Consider the following 24,636-nt stretch of genomic DNA (forward strand, 5'->3'; position numbering starts at 1 on the left):
CACCCCCCCGATGACGCTCCGCGCCCAGTGCGTGGGGATTCCCGCGGCCTTGGCCGCTACCCGGCCTGCCCCGCGGCAAGATGGCGGCGTGAAGGCGGCGGGCAGCGGCAGAAAGTTTGTTGTGGGGTTGCAGTAGTTGGGCCGGGAGGCTAGAGTGGGGGGGGGATCGTAGGGACACTAGCGCGGAGTAGGGGCGGAGGAGGCACTAGCTCCGGGGTTAAGAAGAGGAAATGGAATGGGGGAAGGTTGGAGGCGGAGAGAAATAAAGAGGGAGACAGGGGCGGAGGGGAGGGGGCCTAGGATCCAGTGGCGGCCCTGGGGGAGCGGTCTAGCGCCGGGGAACAAGAAGTAGGTGTGCAGGCCCTGAAGAAGCAGTCACGAATTGGAGGGGAATTTCTTAACGAAGAGTTAAGAAAGAAGCCTGGAGCTTGTGGCCGAGGCCCGACTGTACCCGGCCGGTAGGAGAGAGGTCTTTTCCGTGGAGGAGGATAGTGGGGAAGGGGAGAAGAGAGACCTGGAGGATGTTGGGCAGGTTTGGTAAGGAGGGAACTAAACCCAGTCAGATGATCCTTCTCCAGACTTAGATCAGCCTTTCCAGAGTTCCTATAGCATCTGCCCCAATTTCAGCTGAAGACTCAGGGGCCCCAGGAACTGGAAGAAATCACAGTGCCTGCTTGGAAAGAAGAAGAGGTAGCGACTTGCCCCAGCTCAACCCCAGAGCGGGTAAGGTGGCCTCCAGTGACAGGCTGGCATGCTCCCTGCAAGGAGGATGCATGAGTTCAAAGTGATACTGAGAATCATTTAATCTGAAAAGGGCTCTCTTCTATAGAGGTTACCTTTTGCCTGTGGTCTGTAAGTTAGTGTTCTGTTTAGATTGTATGGTGATTTTTGAGAATTGGGTGTAGATTTGAGCCTTGGGTGCTGTCACCTGTGCAAATGAACATGGTCAGGGGCCTAGAGATCAGGCTGAAAGTACTTGAACACATCCCTGTCACAAGCAGTTTCCTACATGCTCCCTGTGTCTTTTTCAGTCTCCCCATCACATCTTCACTTTGTCATCCTACCTGAAATAGAGATTTGTGGTGACAGATTGGGGGCAGGGGGAGTCATGAGAAAAAGTGTGATTGCGGTCTGTCACCAACTCATGAATTCATTCTTGCTGCAGGTCTGCTTCTTTTGATCTTTCTTTTTGTAAGAAGGGCTCATTAGTGTTCCTTTGGGGATGTGGATTTGATGGGTAGGTGGGGTCAGTGGAGAAGGAAAATCAGGTTGCGATTAGGGAGAAGAAACCCAGATTAGTTTATGGTAAGGGGTCAAACTGACTGGTGTAAGGCTCTGGGAATATTTATTGTATCAATCTCTGTCCCTGAGATCCCTGATATTCGAGAGCTGCTTTACAGAGCGGGTCAGTGTGGTGATGGAAGGAAAGGATTGTAGAACTTTTCGGGTAGCTTTCTTCTCTTCCTTTGTAGTCTCCCTGTCAAACCACATAAGAAAAAAAAATCAGTTTCACTAACCAAACTAAGCATGGCTTAAGAGATGGTGGATTTGGGGTTGGAGAAAAGGGAAGAAGGGGTCTGGAGCCACAAAGTGCAGTGAATATGGTCCTCCCTTCCATGCCCTGTGGGTATGCCCAAGCCGGAATTGGGGACAGCTTACTGAAGCTTGTTTCATGACTGGTATCTGCTGCATGATTAGATTAGCAGATCTCATTTGATCCAGGATTTGGTCCTCACTGACCATCTCCTGCTCCCTCCCTACCCCCCCCCCCCCCCCAAAAAAAGAGGCTTGCTACAGACAGACCAACCCAAATCACTGTCCCTAGGTCAGCTTCAATACCTTCAGGTATCTGACGAACTGATGTTATTTAGCTGTGACTCTAGAAGGTTGGGAACTTTCTCTGAGGACAATTTATGGATGCCCCCTTGGAAACTGAACAGCAAGGACAGTGTGGTGAGCACACTTAGGGGTTAAGAGCACTGACTCCGGAGCCAGAATGCCGAGTTCAAATTCTGGCTTTGCCACTTGTAGCTCTGTGACCTTTAGAAATTGCATAGTTCTCTATGCCTCAGCTTTCTCATCAATCAAATGGAGATAGTAAGAGTACCCATCTCATAAGGTAACAACCTTAACCTAAATGCATTAATATATTTAGAACAGTGACTGACTCTCTATACGTATTTGTTGTTGTTATGCTGGTCAGATCTCAGTACTAACTTCTGCTTTATGATTGAACCTAGTATCTCTCTTTGGAGGCCCCGTACTGGTTTGGGCTGGTGTCTTGATGTTAGAGAAATGGGGCTTAGCTTTTGGATGTAGTGAGAGCATCTTCATCAAACTATTTAAAGTGACATTAAAATGCCCATGATTTGGGGCGCCTGGGTGGCTCCGTCGGTTAAGCGGCCGACTTCGGCTCAGGTCATGATCTCACGGTCCGTGAGTTCCAGCCCCGCGTCGCGCTGTGGGCTGACAGCTCAGAGCCTGGAGCCTGTTTCAGATTCTGTGTCTCCCTCTCTCTGACCCTCCCCTGTTCATGCTCTGTCTCTCCCCGTCTCAAAAATAAATAAAACGTTAAAAAAAATTTTTTTTAAAAATGCCCATGATTTCCTGTTTGAAGTTGTGAGGCTTTAGGATTATCTTTGCATTTGAACAGTAATAATAGTGGTGCTTACTGAGCACTTTCTGTGTGTCTGGCACTGTTGGAAGTGCTTTAAATGTATTAACTAATTTAATTTTTATAACCTTATGAAGCAAATACTTTCATTATCCCCATTTTACAGATGAATAAATAGAGGTGAAGAGTGGTTAATTTGTTCAAGGTCACTCAGCTAGTAAGGGGCAGAGCTAGGATTTGACTGTCTGGCTTCAGCAATTGAACTTTTGAGGGGGGCGGGGGGGGGGTTGGTATGAAGTTAACTATGTATTAAATATGCCCAGTGGTAATCTGTATCTTTTGTTTGTCACGATTATTAGATTGTAGTAGACTTTTTTCAGTTATTTAAAAAATGTTGTAGATGCTGAGCTCTTCACCACAGCTCTCTCCCCAGAGATAAAAACTGGTGCAGGGACTGTGGTGAGGGAGCCCTTTGCCATGGTAGCCAAATCTGGACTCCCTCTTCATGATTTGGCTTTGGTGACTGTCCTTTGGAAAACCTTGGGCCTGGGTTGGGTGAGCAGACTGACCTAAGGATCCACTCTTAGCATACCTTAAAGGGGTGTGTGTGTGTGTATTAGTGTGGACATTAAGGCTCATTTCTGACTTTGATTACTGACATGAATAGTTGAAGTAACCATAGTGTTAAATTCATAGACAATCTGGATGTCATCTTTGTTTTAAAAATAGCAGGTAGCAAACTACAGAGGAAAAAAATAGGTGGCATTTTAAATACTCACCCTCCTCCCCCCCAGCTTGAGGGGAAATGGAAAACAGATGTGCTTCTGCTGAAACTTGTGTTGTTCTGGAAGGTCCTGGCCTAGTGCTTCTCTCTTTCCTTTTGGCCAAGCGGGTGGCTGGTGTGTAGCCTTGGGGCAGAGGTGTGCCCAAGGTTTGATTGACTGGCTTTTCCTTTGCCCTGCACTTAAGACTCACTCTTCCCCTCCTTCTGAGTCATGTCCTGTCTATTTAACACACCCTCAGGGCCCATCTTTTTCTTTAGTAAATGACTCTCCAACTTGCCATCAGACTAGGCACGCTCTGAAGTCTGACCAGATTTCAGGGTAATTGGGGGCTCAGGACTTAGGGCTTTTTCTGGGAATTCTGACCCAGCCCTCAGATGACCTTTTTCTATTGTTATGGCACATGAAGTTTGGAATTAGTATCTGTCTGTGTCTGTTGCCCTCCACCATTACCTGAGGGGGCATATATCTCAGAAGAATGTACTTTATCTCAATTTGTGATGCAATCAGCGTGCTGAAACGTGTAATCTCCATAGAGTACAGCTTTGTGTGTGTGTTTTAAGTTTATTTATGTTGAGAGAGACCTAGAGAGCGCAAGTTGGCGGGGGCAGAGATCAAGGGAGAGAGAGAAAATCCCAAGCAGGCTCTGTGCTGCCATCACAGAGTCTGACATGCGCCTTGAACTTACGAAACCACGAGACCATGACCTGAGTCAAAACCAAGAGTGGGACGCTTACCTGACTGAGCCACCCAGGTGCCCCTACACCTTTGTGTTTTGGTAGAAGTCCTCAGACTTTCAGGATTCAGGTCTCATTTTCGCAAATGAATGAACTGTGGTGTGAAGGCTGATAGATTTGGAGCCAGTTCTCTGCCTTTACTGTTCTGGTTCTGTCATTCTTAAAGCCACTTTCTTCACACCCCTTAATCATGTGTAATCTTTGCATCTAATCCCTTCACCACCTTTTTCTCACCTCCATATTTTGAGTGCTGAGGATGTCTGGGTAAACCAGGTCTTTGTTTCTCACCTGGATTCAGCCTCCTAACAGCTCTCTGAGCTTGTTCTCTCTAGCTTCTGGGCCTTTCCACATGCTGGCCTTTCTGGGATGCGCTCCCCCTCCACCCTTTACCTACCTCTTTGTCCTGTAGACAAGTGTCACTTTGTGTGGGGATCCTCACTCCTGCCTTTCCTCTGTGCTTGTGTTTTAACACTTAGGCTGCATTGTGATTGTCTGTTTACTTGTCTGACTCTTACAGGGCTGTGAGTGTCCTGTCCACAGGTACTAGGTCTTATTCATTATTGTATTCTACCATTTAGAATAGTGTGTGGTGCTTACTAGGCGCTTTACCATGCGGTGGGGCTTAGACAATGAATGAAATGTGGTGGGCAGACTCTCTCCACTCCTGTAGCTTCCAAGCTGCTGTGAGAATTATTTTCCTGTGAAAAACAATGTTCTGTTCCCTTAAAAATGCCATGGTTTCTGCCTTGTTTAGGATAAAGTCCACACTCTAGCTCAGCATGCGGGAAGGTTGTTTATACTCTGGCCCAGACTCCAGCTTCTGCAAGCTGTCACCTCTACTTCTGTGCTTCATTGCTCCTAAGTTTCCCACTGCTCCTGGACCTGTCACGGCCATCCGTTTACTTTATTCTTATTTGCTTGTGCATTTTGCTCTCTCTGTAATGCTGTCTCTAAAACTCTGCTCATCCCCCAAGACCAGCTCCTGTGTAACCTCCAGTGAGAAGACTTCCTGCTTTCCTTTCTTCCTCTTGACCCCCAGCAGCACTTTGTGTGAGAGGCCTCAGTTCTGGCATTTCTCATGTTGTGTGGTGATTTCTCTGGTGCTTGTTGGCCTCTTTCACTGAGCTGACCCTCTGTAGAGGAGGGTCCCTCCCTGATTGTGGGGTGAGGGTGAGGGGTGTGAAGGAGTCTAATTTTGGAGGGAGGCAGACCTGGTTTAAATCTTGATTCTGGCACTTACCAGCTGTGTGACTTCAGGCAAGTTGCTTAACTGGTAGGATTCTTTGTCTCGTCCCGTATAAAATGAGGGTGACATTATCTTTTTTGTAGGAGTATTGAGCATGTAGCATGGTGCCTGTCATGTGAAGGATACTCAATATTTGTTGAATAAATGAATGCCATTTTGGAAAACACAGTGGATAAGAAAAGGCTTTGTTTTATTCAAGCTAGAATCAGCCTTTTGATTTCTGCCAGGTAGCCAGGAGCATTTTGAGGTGGGAGTAAAATTGAGAGAGTCTCTTTTCTTGTGATGAAGCAATAATAAAAGGTGAGGTTGGGGACATCATCAATGAGAAACCTGTGCAAAACTGTTGATGTTTCTCCCCATTTTTTGTGTTGTAATGATTCCTTTGATGGATCACGTTTATGTGAGATTGGTAGTGACCTTAGTGGATATAGGTGGGGGTGGGTAGGTGGTAGATTTGTAATGTAGTTAAGTCTGTGGGTGACTGGATGGGATGTTTAAGGATTCATGTTCCCTGGTGTTTTATGGATTGAAAAATATTGGGTGAAGCTGATAGAACACATCTAGGCATTCAGGAAGCTAGACTTCTTGGCCCTAGTTTTCTTAGGGCTTTGATGATCTTGTGTCACCGAACAGGCTTAACTTAGATGTTCCCCAGAAATAGGGCTGGTAGCTGGGAGTTCACTGTCCATTCTTTTTGCCTTTTTGTTTTTAGTGTAGTTAATGGGGGTAGTTCTTAGGGCACCAGTTCCCAACAAACACCAAAGGAATGTGTTTCCAGAAGTCTAGACCTCTTCATTGTGTAATGCCAGGTGGTGCTCTAGTGTGAGTTTACAGTCCAGAAGAGGAAGATGTGTTTGAGTTTTTCGGAGGGCAGCCTTCTTGTCTGGTCCTTGAACCCCTGCCCCAGCCAGGAGTCTCTCCTCTGGCTCTCCAAGCACATACCAAACTGTAATCCAAATGGCTGTTAACCTGTCTCTCCTCCACTTGGGGTAAGATCTTTCTTGGGGCCCTATGCAGTAGGTGCTGAGCAATCTTGGTTATTGTGTGACCCAAACCCGTTCTTCCTTCTTGAAACAGAAAGCAGATAGGATCCGATTGGCAAAATCCTTTGAACTCTTAGGAAGGAAGGTCCTGCATAAGCAAAAGGTGATAGTATTAGCAATAGCATTACTAATTATTTTCTAGAGTTAAGTTAAGGTGGTTAAATGATCATCCAGGTGCTTGGCTTCAGCTGCCTCCCTTTTCAGCCCTATATTCTTCTTTTTTTTTTTTTTTAGCCTTCTTATCGTCTAATAACACATCCCTAAGCCAGCAGAAGAGGTTAAAAGCCGAGGTGAAGTATGCTCCCGTATATTTTCTTGCTAATCACTATCTTCTAAAAAGTCTGGCTGCTGGCATCTTTTTTGTTGTTCATTAAGCTCCTTTTCATGCCCCATAAGTTGCTGGCTTTTCTGGCTGTATTGCTCATTCTGTCCAGGTATGCTCCACGCTCACAGCCAGGACCTACTACGACCTTGTTAATGCCGAGACAAATCAAAAGAATGAGACCAGTAGCTGAAAGTGGAGGGATGGATGGGGTTTTCCTTGGGCTCAACTCCTTGTCGCTCCGTGTGGGAGTGCACACTGCAGTGTGGCATTTCTTGGCAGGGCCGGTAAGCTGCATCGTATGTTCGGCAGATTTGAGAGGAGATTGGGCGAGCCAGCAGGACTGGCTTGTGCTGTGCACTTTTCGGTTTCAAAGAGGCTGAGTCTCCTGGACTGGCCATGAGTGGAAGAGTGGGACCTCTTCTTTGTTAGTACTCTCTCATAGGTGCGGGCTGTCTGTGAGGTAACGCTTGGAATCTGTAAAGGACATGCACTCTATTTGTGAAGAGCTTCTGTGCTTTCCCAGTGAACTGTGGGAGGGGGGACTCCCTGAGGGCCGGGGCCGCCTGGCGGGAGGCAGTCTAGATGGTGCTAGCCTTGTGGTTCACTTCGCTCGGCTGACGGTAGGATAGAACGCTGGGCTGACCATTTTGGGTACTCAACCTCTTTGCACCTTCACAGGTAAGCCCATGGGGACTTCAGTCTCGGAAGCCTTTGAGGGTGTTTCCATCAGGGCAGAATTGTCATGGCTTTCCTATGGCTCCCTAGAGGAGGCATCTTTGCCCTGGGATTGGACACAGAGGGTTCTCGTCCAGTTCTGTCTGTGGTCTTGGGCAAGTCACTTGTCCTTTCCCTTCAGAATAGGAGAATGCCACTTGTTCTGTGGGCCTCAGTAGGCCACGAGGATCAAAGGACATATAATGGAAGGGGAAGCGTTTTCAGGATAATAAAAACACATGGCAGATGGAGGGGTTTGTCCTGTTTGTCTAGGAATTCTGTGTTTTCACCATAAGCATAATATATGTCCTTGTAGAAAACACCAACCATATGGACAAATATACAAAAGAAAAAGTAAAAGGACCCTCTCTCCCTTTCCCAGAGACGGGGAACTATCATGTATCCTTCTGATCATTTTTGTGTGCTTCTGGACATTCCCTATCATGTATCTTTTGTAAAATAAACAAGACTCAATAGTGGTACATGCTCTGTTCTTCAGCTTGCTCTGTTCACCTAACAAGTTCAGGAGGAGGGTGCCCCCTCCACGTTGAGCAGCCCTGTGTTGGAGCCTCCTTCCCAGCATTGGGCCTTCCTCTGGGGCTGGCTCCTTGGAAGGGGTAGAGAATCTTTCCTAGGGGTTCTCCCCACAGCAGGTACCCTGGTTATCTGAGGGGTTGTTTTTTATTCTGAGGTGAAGTAGTCTGGCAGGAGTGCCCTTGAGTGGGAATCGGGATGGTTGTAAACACGGCGTGGGCCTCACCACTTCCGTCTCCCGTGTGTTTCCGTCTCCCGTGTGTTTCTCCCCTTTGCTCTTGTGTTATCTGTGGCCGGGAAGAGAGTAAACTTACCTGATTTCTCAACCTCTGTTTCAATGCAGAGAGCGTCACTGATTTCTGGACCTTTGGGTTTCCTAGGTGTTTTGCTGCTCTGTGTTTTGAAATCAAGCCAGACCCAGCTGATGTTTTTTGGTCTTATTTGTGGGTGAGGATTCTGAAGGTAGCCTGTCAATGGCCATGCATTCTTCCCGGTCTAGGGAAGAGGTCAGAGCCCACAGGAAGAGTTGTCTTCTCTTCTAGATGGTTATCTCCCCCTCTGTGGTAAGGCCTTGGCCTTTGGAGCTCCGGGGCTATTGTCAGAGTAATACTGGGAGCCCGAGGAGTAGGCAGTTCGGAATGATTAACTTGGGCTTGGGAGAAGGGCCAGGCCCGTAAGTAGCGCCAGGGTGGTCACTGTTCTCCTCTACCCTGAGCCATCTCATCATCTGCGGGGCTTTCCAGACAGAAGGGGAATCCTTCTGCTTTTTCTTGCCAACATGCTGCCCTTCTCCATAAGCACAGGCAGTGTTTGCTGATACATTTGCTGTAGTTTTCCTCTCCTGCTGCTCCATGGGTCACATCTTGTGGGGGTTTGGGGACTCCACTCCTGTGGCTCCATCTTCCTTGAGATCTCTAAGCCAGGGTGTGTCCCTTCCCCTAGGATGGTATTGGAGGCTTCAGGAAAGGTGTTTTCTGCTGTTTCCTGGGCTTTCTGTGATGGGAACATTAGCCTCTCTGGCATTGCTCGTTCCGAGCAGGTGGAATAGTCGCTGTTGGAGTCCGAGGAGCCTGGCTGCAGCATAGCCTGTATCCTTGCTCTGTGGGTTCCTCTGGGGCCAGCTTCCTGGGAAGCGCCATCCCCCCGGCCCTTTCAGAAACTGAAAGGTGGCAGTGTGCCACCCCTTCCCTGGCTGGCCCAGCTCCGGGCTGGGTCATACACTGCCCCATTGTATTGTGCCTTCGATGCAGTTCTTGTTGCAGCCTCTGATCCCTGGGCCGGTTCCCTCTCGGCCCCATTCCTCAGAGCCTGTGGGAGGTGGTGGGGTGGACTCTGCTGGCACAGGCAGGGGATGGGCGGCAGCTGCAGCTGGGGCTGGCTTTGTTCTGACACCCCAGCTTTCAGAGCTGTGGTGCAGCCTGGCAGCCGTGTCCAGGGAAAAGGCAAGACGGGGGAGCTCCCCACCCCCACTCCCGCAGCAGTGCCCCCTTCCACCACAGCTCTCCTCTCTTTTCGTTGACCAACCAGAGAGCCCTGTTACCTGGGGTCAGCAAGCTGGACTCCCTGGTTGGCAGGGGGCATGCTGCACTTCCACCTGGCATGGTTTTCAGATGGGAGAAAGCCCCCGAGGCTCTAGTGGTAAGTCTGCAGGAGCTTCCCCTGTCGGAAGAGCACAGTGTGTACCCTCGGGCATCTCGCAGCTTGGCATTCCTTCTGCTCTCTCTTTGCAGCTCCGGAGTTGGGCTGCTCTCAACCAAGCTGTCTGTTTATATGGAGTGCCTGGAGGGCGTCTGCCATGAGTCTGTCGCTAACCGTGCTAACCAGGAGAGCTGGCTGGTTGGGGAGAAGACACTAACCCTGTGAGTCTGACCTGGGCCAGCTAACCTGCCCTGGGGGTACCACCAGCAGTGCCTCTCACCCCTCCTCCCCCTAGCCTGGCTGCCTCCTCCCCTTGGCTTGCCTCATGCCACCTCCTCTGCTCTCTTGTCCTTACTGCTGGGTTCCCTCCATCTTCCCAGTCTCCTTGCTGTGGGTGGGGACATGCTCCCTCTAAGGCCAGAGGAGGGGGCTTTCCTATGCACAGACACCTGCCAGCCAGCCTGCTGGCCTCTGCCCACCTCATGATCCCCTCAGCACCGCGTTGCCCGGTTCCCCCTTAAAACAATTGGTTGGAGTTTCTGTTCAATCTGCTTTAAGCGTTATGGAGTTTGAGAACATTGTGCAGTTACCATGCTCTGTTTCACACCTCAGAGATAGATGGAGCTAGAGTGGGAGGGGGATTTTCTTCTCGACTGGATAGTTGCTTCCCTTTGTCAAAAGGGGAAGATTGAATGGTGTCCCCATTAGTCTCACCCCGGGATAATAATTTAGGGTCAGTTGCAAGGTTCTCCTTAAGGTTGTTGTTGAGGAAAACCGCGGTCTGGCTGTGGGAAATTCCCGGGGCCTTGAGTGAAGCTACTTAGGACTAAAAGCTGGAGCCCAGAACCAGGTACCCACCTGAGATGTAGCTCGTGGTGTCCGTTGCTCCGGCAGGTAGAGTGGGTGGAGTCAGGCTCCCCACTGCCTTTCACATGTGGAACTTCAGGTGGACTTTAGCCAAGAAGGGCTGGAAGGGCGCCTTAGCCACGACGGGCGGGACCTGGCTTTGGACTCCACAGTGGGCCTGGGAGAAGCCTTGGCCTCAGGCTGGGAGACTGGTGAACAGCTTGCCATGGGGGAGTTCCCACCAGATTGCCTTCCAGGTTTGGAAAGAAGGGGGCTCTGGGGATAGCAGGAAGACTGAGTGCTCGGGGGTCTCTGGTGTTCTGCACAGGTAGCTCCTTAGATGGGCTCTCTGGCTGCAGCCTCTGGAGGCAGAGCAGTACGGGGTAAACTGGGTGGGGGAACTTGGGATCCGAAGGCCCTCTGGGTAGGTTCTGTTTCCCTTGGCTCAGGAGGGAGAAGCAGGGAGCTTCCTGTGAGTATGAGGTGGGAATGTGTAAACGGGAGAGGGTATAGGTGTTGCACAGATGTGTAGGGACCCTGAGTAGGGAGGAGCAAGCTGGAGGGGTGCCTGGTGGCTGGGCTGACCGGGAAAACAAAAGGGGCCTGGAGTGGAAGGCTGGTTCAGGACCACCCCTTACATTGCCTTTCCTGAGGTGAGGGCTTGGGGACTGCTGTCAAGTGCTGGTTGATCTTGGGGACTTTTTGGCCTTCCCTTTATTTAGGGGAGGTTGCTTGGATCATCATCAACTGTTGTCTTCAGCCCCTTTGTTCTGTCAGGTGTTTGCTTGAATGAGAGACCAGCTGGATAGACTTGAGGTATTTACTCAGGTGGGAGCCAGGTGAGCTCTTTACAGGTCCCCGGCAGTAGTTTGGAGTCCTCAGGATTACTCTGGGGCAGAATAATTCCCACCCATTTTGGTTTTTAAAAACCTGTCTGTCGATTCTGCTTAGAGCAGGCAGAGGGCCAGGTCAGGGCTGCAGGCAGCTTGTCCCAAGAGGGTGAGGTTGTACTTGCCCAGAAAGGTGGCAGGCATGGCTGTTGGAGGGGCAGCAGGGCTGGTCTGGGCACAGACTGGCATCTCCCAGCCTAGTCATCGGCCCAGAGCGGAGCCTGCCCAGGCCCCACCCCATGCTCTGCTGGCTGCTTGCCTGCCACGCGCCCAGGATTGCTGAGGGCTTTGCTCATGTACCTCAGGAACAGCTGCATGCCGGAAACTGGGGGCTGGTAGCAAGCAGGAGGGGCACCCAGGGGTCAATGTGGAGAGGGCTGAACCCAGCCAGCTTTGGTGGGATCTGAGGGACTGACAGCCAAAGTCGGGAGGGGCTGTGTTAATGGGGTGGGAGAGCCCTTGCGAGCAATCCCCAGGGCCTCTGCTCAGTCACCTGGCTACAGGGCTGACCCTTGCAGGTGGGGGTTTGTGTTTCTTGGGCCTCAGTTGGATGCAGACCCTGAATTTCAGAGGCTCGAGAAGCAGCCAGACTTGTATGGCTGGAGTGTGTCCTGCCTCCAGAGGTGCAGTTTCCTCCAGGCCTACAGAGTTCAGAGACTCTATATCCAGGGCTTATAGCTGAGGGCGATTCCTACGGAGGAGACACTAGTCCCTGTGTGATCAGACATTCATGTTGTAGCCATTGATGAGGGGCTTTAGGAAGGTCCTGTGTTTATTTTTATTACTTATTTGTATCCTGCTGGGTTCCATGGGAATTAAGGCAGTATAGAACACAGCTGAGTGTTCTGGAAAAGGGCCAGTTTCCTTTTATTCTAAAAGCAGTAGTGATTGCTGGGGCGCCTGGGTGGCGCAGTCGGTTAAGCGTCCGACTTCAGCCAGGTCACGATCTCGCAGTCTGTGAGTTCGAGCCCCGCGTCAGGCTCTGGGCTGATGGCTCGGAGCCTGGAGCCTGTTTCCGATTCTGTGTCTCCCTCTCTCTCTGCCCCTCCCCCGTTCATGCTCTGTCTCTCTCTGTCCCCAAAATAAATAAAAAACGTTGAAAAAAAAAAAAAAATTAAAAGCAGTAGTGATTGCTAATGAGTGATTCTGTTTGACTTCTTCAGGTGAATTATGAAGAAGAATTTTAATGTTTTTAGTGGTGTTGTGTGGCCTCTCTCTGATGGTCCCTCATTTGCTTGAGTCAGTGACAGCTGTGAGTAGAAAGGAGTATCAGTAGGTTAGGAAATGGTCTGAGCCCAGATGAACTGTTGGGGCCATAATTTCTTACAGAGAGTGTGGGTGATGTGGGGAGCAGGGGAGGCGGTTGGTCTCTCAAGGGCAGGGCAAGTGAACTGGGGAGGGTGGAGGGAGGTAGCAGTGCAGAACTTGGGGGAGCTGGATGAGATGTCCATGGGGGCAGGCTCAAGTTTGAAAAGCCAAAGAGCCCCACCCATTTTGGTTTCACTCCCGTCTCCCTCAGTAGGGAGAAAGCTGGGTGCTCGGACCTCCCTTCCTCTCCTGCACCTTTGACTTTGCCCTGGGCAGACCCGCAGAAAGGATGGCGGAAGGAAGTGAGAGGGCGTCTTTGGCTCTTGGGCTTCAACCTTCTTGCTGTTGCCTACTCTGGGTGTTGGCAGAGAGTGGAGTAAGGATATGGTTTGGAGAAAATCAGGATGCTAAAGGTTTTTCCTTATCCTACTCCCATCTCCAGCAGCGGTGACTCCTAACCATGGTGGAAGCCCAGGTCACATATGGGCACTTACCCATGAAAGGGCACAGGTGTGAGTCCCATCTCCTGACTTAAAGAGTGATGCTTGGCAGATTTTTTTGTCCTTGGATTAAAGGATACCGCTCAGCCAGAGTCTGGCACATGTTTCTCCTTATATCTGCCCCTGACTACGCTCTCTGCTCAGCTGTTCAGTGGGTTCACAGTGCAGGTTTGCTGTGCGTGCTGAGTCCTATTTCTAATGAAAGTAGACTTTGTTCTCAGGAGGCAGCTAATCGTGCCCCATGGGCTGTAATCAGTGAGAAGGTATTTAACACAGGGCAGGCGGCAACAGGCGGCCGCACTGACTGGCAGATTGCAACATGGCAATTAGGAAGCTATCCACCCCCCTTTCCACTCCAGCAGAGCCAGGCTGAGTCTATCTGAACTGAGTTGAGTGAGTGAAGAATGAATGCTATGCAGAGGAGGAAGGGGAAGGCGGGGCTAGGCAGGGCTAGGCGGAGCCGGGGTATGAGGAGAGCAGCTTTCCCTTCCCACTGCTGCTGTGGGTGTCTCCCTCAGCAGTGCCAGAGGAGCCCCAGACCACACTGGGTCAGCCAGAGGTTTTAACCTAGGCCTCAGCCTTTCTCCTGGTGCACAGCTGTTCTTGTAGTGCAAACCCAGCCCATGACCTGGTAGCCCTACGTCCTGAGTCCTCTGCCCCCAGTTCTTTGAAGCTCAGGTGGTTTGGGGTGAGGGTTGGGAGTGGGATTCTTCTCAGTCAGTTTCTAGACTTTCCAAAAGACCATTTTCTTGGAGGTGCCCTGGAACCAGCCCAGCAGCCAGAGGCCAAGAGACCCCAAAGGCTGCTTGCTTGCTTGCTTATGGTGGCCCATATCTCATTCCGAGTTATCTGGCTACTTTCCCTGGGGACTTCCTCTTCTTGACAAATCCTGTTTGGGCTAAAACACTCCAAGGCAAGATGGGAATCTTTGGGTGAAGGAGATGTGACCACTGGAGGCCGAGACCGGTAGCTGGGTCTTCCTGGTGGGACTGCCCTGCTGTCTTGCAGCCCACCTTTTATCTTCCCCTGGCTGTGAGCCTGGTGTCCAGCTGCTTCTTGCTTTGTTCTCCAGTGCACCTGGCGTTGCTCTCACTCTAGGGTCTGTCCTTCCCTGCCACACTTCAGTCAAGGACAGTGGCCTGTCAGCCCTGTTGCGTTCCTGTTCATTGATGGAATCGTCCCACCCCCACCCCTACCCCCTACTGGTATTTATGGACATGGGGCAGGGAGTGAGACAGACTCTCCTTCATGGGCTTGTGTTTGGGACACTGCAGGCTCCCTAGCAGACTGTTTCCCTGGTGGGCATTGCCTTCTGCTTCCCCAGTTGGGAGTGGCTCCCTTTCTTGTGGCTCTGCTGTGTATGGAGAGAGCAGGCTCTGGCCGGGAGAGAGAACTGCCTGCCATCGCTGGCACCACTCATCCTGGAGCATGGGTGATTGCGGTGCTCCCTGTCTCCCTGCCAGCCACTTCCACACTGTCTGTTCCCTCAGCAAGCCAGGTTATCCAGCTGGGAAAGCCCTGGGAGTGTGTGCTGTGGGGCCCCGGAGTGGGGACTTGAGGTCAAGATGAGGCAGGATGTGTGACAAGTAGAGCTAGGGCTTGTGGGCTGTGGAGTGAAGGCCTCCCTCCGTCCAGGGAAGATCCCCAGATACATGAGTGCGTCAGTTTGCTTCCTGCCTGCCCGCCTGCCACCCAGTCAGGTGTCCTGGTGCCTAGAGGCCAGTGTGGGTATTGGTATGAATAGGGCTAAGGAAGAAAAGAAGAGGCTGAGAATCGAGGGGGCCCACAACGTGGCCTGCAGCTGATGGGGATGCAGATGAGGAAGGGAGCAGGCCCAACTCTAGAGTCTCCCTCCCTGGATTTTGCAGAGGTTCTTGGCTATTGTATCTCTTACTCTGTGTTTCTGGCTGTCCTTTTCTAACTCATGTCCCCCACACTTACGCTCCCTGAGTATCAGCACCCAGGTATCCAGGATGGCTTGCGACTTTCTGGGCCTCTCCCTCAGGCCATAGGAGCTCCCACCCTGGGGCCCTCAGGAGGGGCCCCAGGGAACCTGCGGGGGTGTCTTGTTTGCTCCCCCACACCCCAGGAATGTGCTGTCCTTTTGGGCCCGCCCGGATTCCTGTGCAGGGAGTCAGCCCGACACAGCACGCTGCTTGTGCCCTGTGGGGACATGTCCGCCTCACCATCAAAGGGGTGGAGGTTGGCGGCTCGTGCCTGCTGCCATGCCCCAGCTCCCCCCAGAACCCCAAGGGAGAGACCAGGCTGCCCAGACAGAGGAGGGAGGCCACTCCTGCTTCCCCGCCCTCCCTACCCCCACTGTTCTTCCTGCCTCGGGCTCTGTTGGAATGTGACAGGAGTTGGGGCCAGGGCATGTCCCGACAGCAGGAACACATGCTTTAGCCCGCAAGGCTTCCCTCAGCCCCCAGCTCTATTTATGTGAATGGTGGCGGGAAGATTGTTTATGCCCAGAAGGCCACCTGAGGTTACTGCCTCCGTTGGTCCCTGTGGTGGCTGCTGCCCCCGTGCTGTGGCCCCGCTTATTACAGGTAGGCGCAGGGCTCAGCTCAACGCTCCCACGAACCTGGACAGGACCTCACGGGTCACTCAGTCTAGCCACCTCTGTGTGGAAGAGAAACCAGTGAGGGACTTAGCTGGGGCCACACAGTGTGTCAGAAGCAGCATAGCCTGGAGCCCTGTGTCTCAGCTCCCCAGAGTTGGGCTTTCTGCCCCAGAGCTTCTCAGCCTGGGCACTGTCAACCCTGTGTGCTGAGAATTCTTCATCATGGGGGGTTGTTCTTTGTGTTACCGGATGTTTAGCAGCATCCCTGGCCTCTACCCACTAGATGCCATTAGCACCCCCACCGTTGTGACAGCCATTCAGACATTGCCAGGTATCTGGGAGGGGGAGGGGGCACGTGAGAGGGGGTGTGGGACACCAAAATCTCCCCCGTTGAGATCGCTCAATCATTGCTCTGCTGCTTTTTCAGAAGTTTTTCTCCTCGACCTCCCCTCCCTAGTTGCAAAGTCTGTTTACCACTGTTACACACAGAAGCAGTCTTTGGGCTCCTGGGAACATTGCTAGGAAGTTTTCCCCACATCTTCTTGGTCTCTGCTAGGCTTTTTCCTGGTGTTCTCTTCTGCAAGCCATGCTCCCCAAATCTCTTAGTTTCCAGACTCTGAGAAGCCTGAGAGATGAACAGGACAGGTGTGGGGTAGGATAGGGACAGAACAGGGCCAGACCTATTCCCAAATCAGGCATATGGTCAGCAGAGACCACGAGCACATACAAGACACACATGTGTCTTGTGTGGGCCTGTGACAGCGCTTTCACGGGGAAAGGAGCCCAGTGCTTCCAGTCCTCTCCCGCTTCCTCTCCTTTTTCCAGAACCCCTGGTCCATGACTTTTCTGCCTGGCTCTTCCTGGGGGGCCTTCCAAGTCCTGGACTGGGTAGGTCAGTCCGTGGCCCTGACAGACACGCAGCTGACACCTGGTTTCCACTTTCTTCTCTTCTCCGGTTTCAGGAGCTGTTGGCTAGAGGAAGTGGAGGGGCCGTGGGATGCAGAGAGCCGAGGGCTAACTCTGGGACAGCGGAACAGAGAGAGCTGCCGACGATCAGACGGTATGTCCCTGTGAGACCTGCTCCCCACCCCCACCCCCAGGGCTCCCTTTCCGGGAGGCTGGCAGGTAAGGGGGCAGGTAGGTGGCCTCTCTTGGTGGGGGCTGGTGAAAAGAGAACGGTGGAGGCCAGAGAGGATTGGCCTTCAGGGCTTACAAGCTTAGAGACCCCACCAAGGAAACTGGGTTGGAGGAGCACCCTCAAACCCTCAGTTTCTGGTTACTGGTGTGTTTTGGTTTGGTTTTTTTGAGCTAACACGAATGTTTCCTAAATGCCAGGTAACTGTAAAAAAGGTTAGTGGTTTATGTAATCTTCACAGAAGGTCTATGAAATTGGTGCTCTCCTCATCCCCAGTTTATAGTTGGGGAAACCGATTCATAGGGAACAGTTTTTCCCTCTGAGGCATTTTTTTATAAGCCCACAAAGGTGAGTGGTGGGCCATTCTTAGATATACTGTCCCACTCCTAGACCATAATCCGCTCTTCCTGGTGCCCAGAACCTAGGCCCTGCCTTTCACACCCACCTGGCGCATTGGGCCCTTGTCGCCTCCAGCACTCCCCTGACCCTTGGGCATTGAGATACCAAAGTCCAGGTTTCTAATGATCCCGGCAATGGCCCAGGCCTGTCTGCCTGCCTGGTGGCTCCTACACATGTCCCTTTTACTGTCCTTTTTTCCTCAGTCTGGGGGCCTCTTGCCCATGTCTCTGAGCCTTCCCCTCCCTTGCTTCCCCTCAGCAGGTTGAGGAGCCCTCACCTCCCAGGATGACCAGCGCAGCCCCTGCTAAGAAACCGTACCGTAAGGCCCCACCTGAGCATCGGGAGTTGCGGCTGGAGGTTCCTGGATCCCGGCTGGAGCAGGAGGTCAGAAGACTGGTACTCCTGCCCTGGCTGCCAGATGCAGGCCCTTGAGGCTGGGTGTCTGATTGACTTCTCCCACCTGAGGAGATTCTAGTCCCCCAAGTTGGGGTGTGGGTGTGGCATTGCTGATACATGTTTGGGGTCTCCTAGCTGCAGCACTGCTGGTGGGGGCAATGTAGGCTTATAGGGGACAGCTGTGAGTACATGTCCACATGTCAGGGAACCCAGAGTCTTCATGGCTCAAGAGAAATGATCCCAGCCAGTATCATTCTTCCTGCAAGAGGCAGCCCACGGGACTGAGGGGTCCTAACTTGCTGGAGGCTGGGTCTCTGTGGAGGAGGTTGTGCTCCGGCTTCTTCCCCACAGACCAGCTGTTCTTTGCTGCCCCCGGAAGTCCTGGCCCTTCCTCCAGCTTTGCCTTGTTTGGCCAACATTTGTTAAATACATGCTCCCAGCCAGGAACTGTTGTTAGGTTCTTAGGAGGCCTTCTTCAGGCAACTGTAAAACATTGTCCAAATAGGCCTCCCTCATTCAGCTTACTCTCAGGAGGAAAGGAGCTTGCAGTGTAGGTCCCTTGCTACTGTGTTTCTACCCTGTTGCAGCATGTTGAGCACATTCACAGAACTTGAGAGATCATCACACATGCATACATCAGGCGTACCATGGCCTGCTTTGGTCAGATTCAGGTCAGGAATGCTGTGACTTGCCTGTTTTCAGTTCAGGGAACATTAAATAAAAAGGCCAGGTATTGTGCTAGATGCCACCCAGTGGGCATTCCCTTGGTTTTGTGGATGAGGACGTTGAGGCTCAGCAAGGCTAATGTAAGCAGAGTGTGGCAGAATAGGATCAGATCCAGGTGTCATTAGCTTCAAAGTCCATGGTCTGGGCCACCCCCTCATTTTCCTGCCTGGGACTGGCATTCTGCGGCAGTCAGCTCCATTTAGAGTGGGCTGCTTGACATTTCCCTACTCTGTGGCTGGCTGAGCTCTGGCTCTTGGGCCGTAACCAGTGTGGGGGCTTGGGGAGGATGGGGCAGGAGGTAAAAAGCCGGATAAGGATGAGACTCTTTATTCCTCTCAGTCAGGCTTGGCCCAAAGGCTGTCCTTCATCTATGTACTTGTTCCTCTGGGGCCTCTGTAAGGGCCTGATTCTGCCCCCACTTCCTCCAGGGCCAAGAGGGCTTTGTTAGAGCTCAGAACCCTAGTGTAGCTTGCCTGACTTCTTCACTTCTCTGGAATGTCTCTGCCATGCCTGTAGGGCCCACAGGGAGCCCAGTGAACAGTTGAGAGGCTCTCTTTATCCCTGGGAGATGTGGCGTGGGTACCAGGACTCATTTGCAGCCTGCTCTAAAGTTATGAGGGGGGTTGGAAGTGGTGTGGGTAAGGGTGAAGGTCGGAAGGGGTTCTTGAACCTTCTCATTGGCATGGCAGAGAGTAGTCTAGGCTCATCCAGGTGATACCGGATTGCCTCCATCTCTACAGGGCCCACTTTGTGAGATTGTTTGGGCTTTAGACATGGCCCTTTCCAGGTCTCTTTGGAGGATGGGCAAGCAGGGTGGGTCAGTGGTCTAGGGCTGAGCCTCAGGCTTCTGTTCTTTTGTGCACAGGAGCCCCTGACCGATGCAGAGAGGATGAAGTGAGTATCTGCTGCCTGAGAGCCTGCCCTGCTTTGCCTCAGCACTTCCCTCTTAGCGCCAGGCAAGGCTGTTGGTATAGTCGGGGTTTCACTGGATTAGGTAGAAGAAAAGGTTGGTGTGGAGCCTTTATGGGCTCTGAGAGGAGGCTGGATATGGATATTCCTTCCGGAAAGAGTTTTTGTTCCATGGCTCCAAGAGAACCTGGAACCAAGGTGCTCTGGGGGCCTGCTCTTGCCAAAGAGCCTTTCCCCAGCTCCTGGCTCTCTTGTGCCAGCTGCCTCCCTGCAGCCTTTTCTGTCAGCCACGTGAGGCCTTTGGAGAGGAGGGCAGTGCTGGGCTGGATTTCCAGGAGATTAATAATGGAGTAGCCTGATTGTGCAGTGGGGAAACTGGAGCTGGAGGGCTTGGTGGCCGGCTGGCTTGGGCTGTAACCAGAGACAGACTGGGAACTTTCACGCCTCACACCAATTCTGTCTTCTCATTCTTCTTCCGGGTGGGAGTGGATTCTACCATCCCCTCTGCTTCCCGCCCCTGCCCCCAAGCCAGGCTGTGTTCTCAGGGCCAGCAGGCCTATGGGATATGCTGCCCCAGACTCAGGCTCAGTCTCAAGGAGTCCCCTGTCCCCAGTTGCCTGTGCTCATGTCATCCCTACTCCTTCCTTCCTGAGTCCAGGCTGGGGTTCCAGGGCTGGTCCGTCTACCTCTGATGCTCCTCTGCCCTTGCCCCCTCACCCCGCCAGGCTGTTGCAGCAGGAGAACGAGGAGCTCCGCCGGCGCCTGGCCTCAGCCACCAGGCGCACCGAGGCCCTGGAGCGCGAGCTGGAGATCGGGCAGGACTGCTTGGAGCTGGAGCTGGGCCAGAGCCGCGAGGAGCTGGACAAATTTAAGGACAAATTCCGCAGGTGTGGAAAGGAGGGGCCAGGACACACCTGCATGCAGCCCCCACCATTTATAGGATTTTAGCTGGAAGAGGCCTCTGAGATCATCTGATTCTGATGGGGAAACTGCGGTTCGGGGAGAACAGCCTGCCCAAGGTCCCCTATCAAGGAGGGGCTGAGCGAGCAGGGTCTGAAGAGCAGATCTTGACCCAGGGGTCTGCCTCATGTTCCTCCACAGGCTTCAGAACAGCTACACGGCTTCCCAGAGGACCAACCAGGAGTTGGAGGACAAGCTGCACACACTGGTAATCTGTCCGGGGTTGGGGGTGCGGTTTCGCTGGCACTGTGCTCATAGCAGAGCAGGGGGCTGGGACTTGCTGGGGGAATGCCACTGGGGCTTGGGGAAGGGGCTGGGGCGGCGGCGGGGAGGGGACCGCAGTGTGCTGTGCGCGTCAGGACTGTCTTAGTGCTCACACTGTTTCTCTTCTCTCCCGTCTTCCCCTCATGCTGCCGCCGCCGCCGCCGCCCTCTCCTGTCAGGCCTCTCTTAGCCACAGCTGGATCTTTGCAGTTGCGTCTGAGTTTGTGTGTTTTCTCCCTTGCCCTGGCCTTCTCCTCAGATGAGCTCTGGGGTTGCCGGGGCCCCTTCCCTGTCCCTCTGCCCACTGCTTTCCTCTCCCTTACGTGAGGCCCATTCGGTACAGTGACTCCCTGCTTGGCTCTGGCAGTGGAACCGGTTGATGTCACCACTGAACACTCACAGCTTCTCCGCTGCAGTGGCAACAAGCCCAAGCCATTGAGGGGGGAGGGAGGGCCGTAGAGCCAGTCCCTGAACTGAAGATCAGAAGGCCGCTGCTGAGCCTGCCGCTCCCTCCTGGCTCAACTAGATAATCTCACAGGCGCCCCCAGCTGCCTCCCAGCCCCACCCCTCCCTCTTCCTGGCCTGAGCCTGGAAGCAGCTCCACACGTAGGCTTCAGTCCCTGGGTTTGCACACTTACTTCTCTAGTCCAGCTGCTTTGCCTCCTGTGTAGAGCCCCTTGAGGGGCAGCTCTTGCCTCTGTCCTGGGCCCAGGTGGCAGCAGGTTATATCCAGAAAGCCCCTACCCCACAGCCAGCCCGGAGAACAGGAGAGGTGGCTGGTCTTCTTCTGTCTGTCCATCGTCTGTCTACTTCGTCCGCCTTGGCTGCCCCAGCACCTGTGGCTTCCTGTGTCTCTGGGCCGGGAGGAAGTGGAGGGGAGGAAGGCCGGCTGGGGTGAGGGCGGGGTTCACACACGTTTTGTGCCTCAGATCAAGAAAGCGGAGATGGACAGGAAGACGCTGGACTGGGAGATCGTGGAGCTGACCAACAAGCTGCTGGACGCCAAGAACACCATCAACAAGCTGGAGGAGCTCAATGTATGGCAGGGGGAACCCCTCCCGTGTCCCTGGCTTTGCCCTGGCCTAGGCCCTGCTTGCCTGGGGCGGGGCCGGCCTCTGACCCTTGCCTGTACCTGTAGGAGCGGTACCGGCTGGACTGCAACCTGGCTGTGCAGCTCCTCAAGTGCAACAAGTCCCACTTCCGCAACCACAAGTTCGCCGATGTGAGCAGAACCCCCCCACCCCCCTGCCAGCGCTAGTCCTGCCTTCTCAGGACTCCTCTGACTTGAGTTTTCACACCTCCCTCTATCCTCCTGCCTTGACTCCTCCTTTCTGCTTTGCCCTGCCCTTGCCTGCATGGCTCCTCTCAAGCCAGTCAACTCTGCCACTGGTCGGTGTTCCGTGTGCTGTCAAGAGATAGTCACTGGGACTGGGGGCTGGCCCTGCTGGTATTTCTGGAACAGAGGCAGGGAGAGAGGCACTCAATTTCGGGATCCCATGCAGGAAGGTGGGGTTGGCCAGGGTATCAGTCATAAGAATATTGAGAGAGGATGGGGCCCAGCTGATCCCTTTACCCCAAGGGGCAAGCTCTAGACTCCAGAGCTTCAGGCCCGAGGTTGATAGGGTCTGTAGAAGGAGTGGAGGGACTCGTGAGGCTGCTGGCCAGTACACGTCCTCAAACTTGTCTGGTTTGGGCGGAAGCCACTGCTGAGATGCAGGGAGATGGACGTTTGAGGGCATGTGGGCCTTAGCACCAGTTCTGGGATCAGATGCTGGCTGTGTTCATCAAAAGCTGCAAGTTACTTCACCCATGCGGAGCCTCAGTTTATTTGTGAAATGAGGCTATACCCTGGCATGCCGGGGGGCCGGAAGATCACAGTGCTGAGCACGCAGTGGTGCTTATACGTGCCGGTCGTTATTTTTGCTCTGAGGTTGGGATCGTTCATGTCTCTCTTCCCTTCTCCCACTCTTTTTCCCCAGCTGCCCTGTGAGCTACAGGACATGGTTCGGAAACATCTGCACAGTGGTCAAGAGGCTGCCAGCCCGGGCCCTGCCCCTAGCCTGATGCCAGGGGCTGTGGTACCCACCTCGGTCATTGCCCGGGTATTAGAGAAGCCAGAGTCTCTACTGCTCAACTCAGCCCAGTCAGGCAGTGCCGGGCGCCCCTTGGCCGAGGATGTCTTTGTGCACGTGGACATGAGTGGGGGGGGCCCGGGTGACCCAGCCAGTCCCCCAGCCCCTGGCAGCCCCACCTCACAACCCAATGGGGAATGTCGCTCCCTGGGCACTGCTGGGGGCTCCCCAGAGGAGGAGTTGCCCCTGCCAGCCTTTGAGAAGCTGAGCCCCTACCCCACCCCATCTCCACCACACCCGCTGTATCCTGGCCGCAAGGTAATCGAGTTCTCTGAGGATAAGGTGCGAATCCCCCGCAACAGCCCCCTGCCCAACTGCACTTATGCCACCCGCCAGGCCATTTCCCTGAGCCTGGTGGAGGAGGGCGGTGAGCGGGCCCGCCCCAGCCCAGTGCCCAGCAGCCCTGCCTCAGCCCAGACCTCCCCCCGCCACGAGCCCAGCCTTGTCCCGCCAGCACTCAGTGCCCCGGCCAGCTCTGCCAGCTCTGAGGAGGACCTGCTAGCCAGCTGGCAGCGGGCATTTGTGGACCGCACTCCACCCCCGGCCGCCGTGGCCCAGCGCACAGCCTTTGGACGTGATGCCCTCCCTGACCTGCAGCGCCACTTTGCTCTTAGCCCCGCTGACAGAGATGAGGAGGTTCTGGCACCTTCTTCCCCACCTGGTGAGAGTGGGCTTTTGCTGCCAACAGAAGCTGATTCTGGCCTTCCCAGGGAGGAGGAAGAAGAGCTGAACCTGCCCATCAGCCCTGAGGAAGAACGCCAGAGTCTGCTGCCCGGTGATAATGGCACAGATCAGGGGCCTGTCACTTCCCACACTGACGGCAGGGCCTGGGCACTCCCCAGCTCCAGCCGTCCCCAGCGCAGCCCCAAGAGGATGGGGGTGCACCACCTTCACCGCAAGGACAGCCTGACCCAGGCCCAAGAGCAGGGCAACCTGCTCAACTAGGGCCCCCCCATCGCCCTCCTGCCCCTGCTGCTCTGCTCCCTGTGCGGTGGTGTCAGGTGGGCCACGCCAGGCCTTGTAGCTGCGCTGCCTGTGACTGGCACCAGCTTGTCTCATGGCTTTTCCCTTTTCTTGGAATATTTATTCCCCAAGGGTAACATGCAGCTGGGGCCCAAGACCTTTCTTCCGGTTGGCCCAAGTTGGGCTGTTCTGGGCCGCAGAGGGGTCTATCGTATCAGTGTTCATCTTCCATCCCCCTTTCATACCCGCAAGTTTTATTTTTTGTGGTTCCCCCCACCCGGGGTCGGGAGGGGGACGTCGTCGGGGACGATTAACCTCTAATTTCTATTTTCTGCCTGTTTTCCTCTCCCCTCAAGTCCTCTGCACGAGCTGTTGCCTTCAAGGGGCCCTTGGGGGATGAGGGAGAGGACTCACTCAGGGCTCGCCTCAGCTGTGTCCATCCTCCCTCTGGAAGGGAGGAGAGGGAGGGATTCAGGGGCCTCAAGCTGGGCTCTAGGTGAGGCCTGGCCCCCTCCCGACCTTGGCTCTAGACTGTTACTCCCAGCTTTGGGAAGTTTTCACATCGATGACTATTTTAAAATTAAAACTATTTTACTGATATGGCCCAATTTGTCTCTTAATGATTTTCCTGGTGCCATTCTTGAGCCTTCCCAGTTCTAGTCAAATTCTGCTCTTTGCTAGTGAGTCTCCCCTGCCCTTCTCTGCTTGGGATGTCCGTGGCCACAGAGCGTCAGGCAGTGAGAGAAGGTGCACCTCAAGTGACCTTGGCAGGGCCCCTGAGTCTCCCCTTGAGTTAGGTAGGGTCCAGCCCACCTGTGGAAGCGGGCTCTTTACCTCAGTTCCGATTCTTACGGGGGCCTGTGTAAGGTGTTGCCCCAGGACCCCAGGTCCTAGAAGTCCGAGACCTGAGCCTGACCTGTTAGATATTTGGGGCCAGTGGATGCTGCCTGGAACTTGGGCTGTGGGGTGGCACTGCCCCCTAGTGTCTAATAGTTCCAATTCCTCCCCTACTG

At 53.6% G+C, this 24,636-nt stretch overlaps 1 protein-coding gene across 16 annotated transcripts; it reads left to right on the plus strand.

Moving 5' to 3' along the window:
• The first annotated feature begins 25 nt into the window (after nucleotides 1-25).
• On the plus strand, nucleotides 26-24,221 carry TJAP1 (tight junction associated protein 1). Of its 16 annotated transcripts, XM_078446915.2 has the most exons (13): nucleotides 34-114; nucleotides 628-723; nucleotides 9,523-9,633; nucleotides 9,726-9,854; nucleotides 16,703-16,800; nucleotides 17,533-17,658; nucleotides 19,262-19,290; nucleotides 20,031-20,192; nucleotides 20,407-20,473; nucleotides 20,708-20,737; nucleotides 21,458-21,565; nucleotides 21,667-21,750; nucleotides 22,508-24,221. In XM_078446915.2, the coding sequence occupies exons 6-13, from the start codon at nucleotides 17,560-17,562 to the stop codon at nucleotides 23,603-23,605; spliced, it is 1,677 nt and encodes a 558-aa protein (XP_078303041.2). In that variant the 5' UTR covers nucleotides 34-114; nucleotides 628-723; nucleotides 9,523-9,633; nucleotides 9,726-9,854; nucleotides 16,703-16,800; nucleotides 17,533-17,559; the 3' UTR covers nucleotides 23,606-24,221. The 16 variants fall into 16 exon arrangements, with proteins under 16 accessions (XP_078303049.2, XP_078303052.2, XP_078303041.2 ...); XM_078446921.2 differs by lacking the exon at nucleotides 9,726-9,854; XM_078446913.2 differs by lacking the exon at nucleotides 9,523-9,633.
• Nucleotides 24,222-24,636: the final 415 nt, after the last annotated feature.

Source organism: Panthera onca, chromosome B2 (assembly GCF_046562875.1).
Source record: "Panthera onca isolate mPanOnc1 chromosome B2, mPanOnc1 haplotype 2, whole genome shotgun sequence".
Lineage (NCBI taxonomy): Eukaryota > Metazoa > Chordata > Mammalia > Carnivora > Felidae > Panthera > Panthera onca.

What these genes read in the sequence shown, in the direction of transcription:
- TJAP1 (XM_078446923.2), top strand. Translation starts at nt 17,560, where the DNA reads ATGACCAGCGCAGCCCCTGCTAAGAAACCGTACCGTAAGGCCCCACCT. An exon ending in GATCCCGGCTGGAGCAGGAG is followed by an intron (nt 17,659 to 19,261) that starts GTCAGAAGACTG and finishes TTTTGTGCACAG; the next exon opens with GAGCCCCTGACCGATGCAGA. An exon ending in ACAAGCTGGAGGAGCTCAAT is followed by an intron (nt 21,566 to 21,666) that starts GTATGGCAGGGG and finishes CTGTACCTGTAG; the next exon opens with GAGCGGTACCGGCTGGACTG.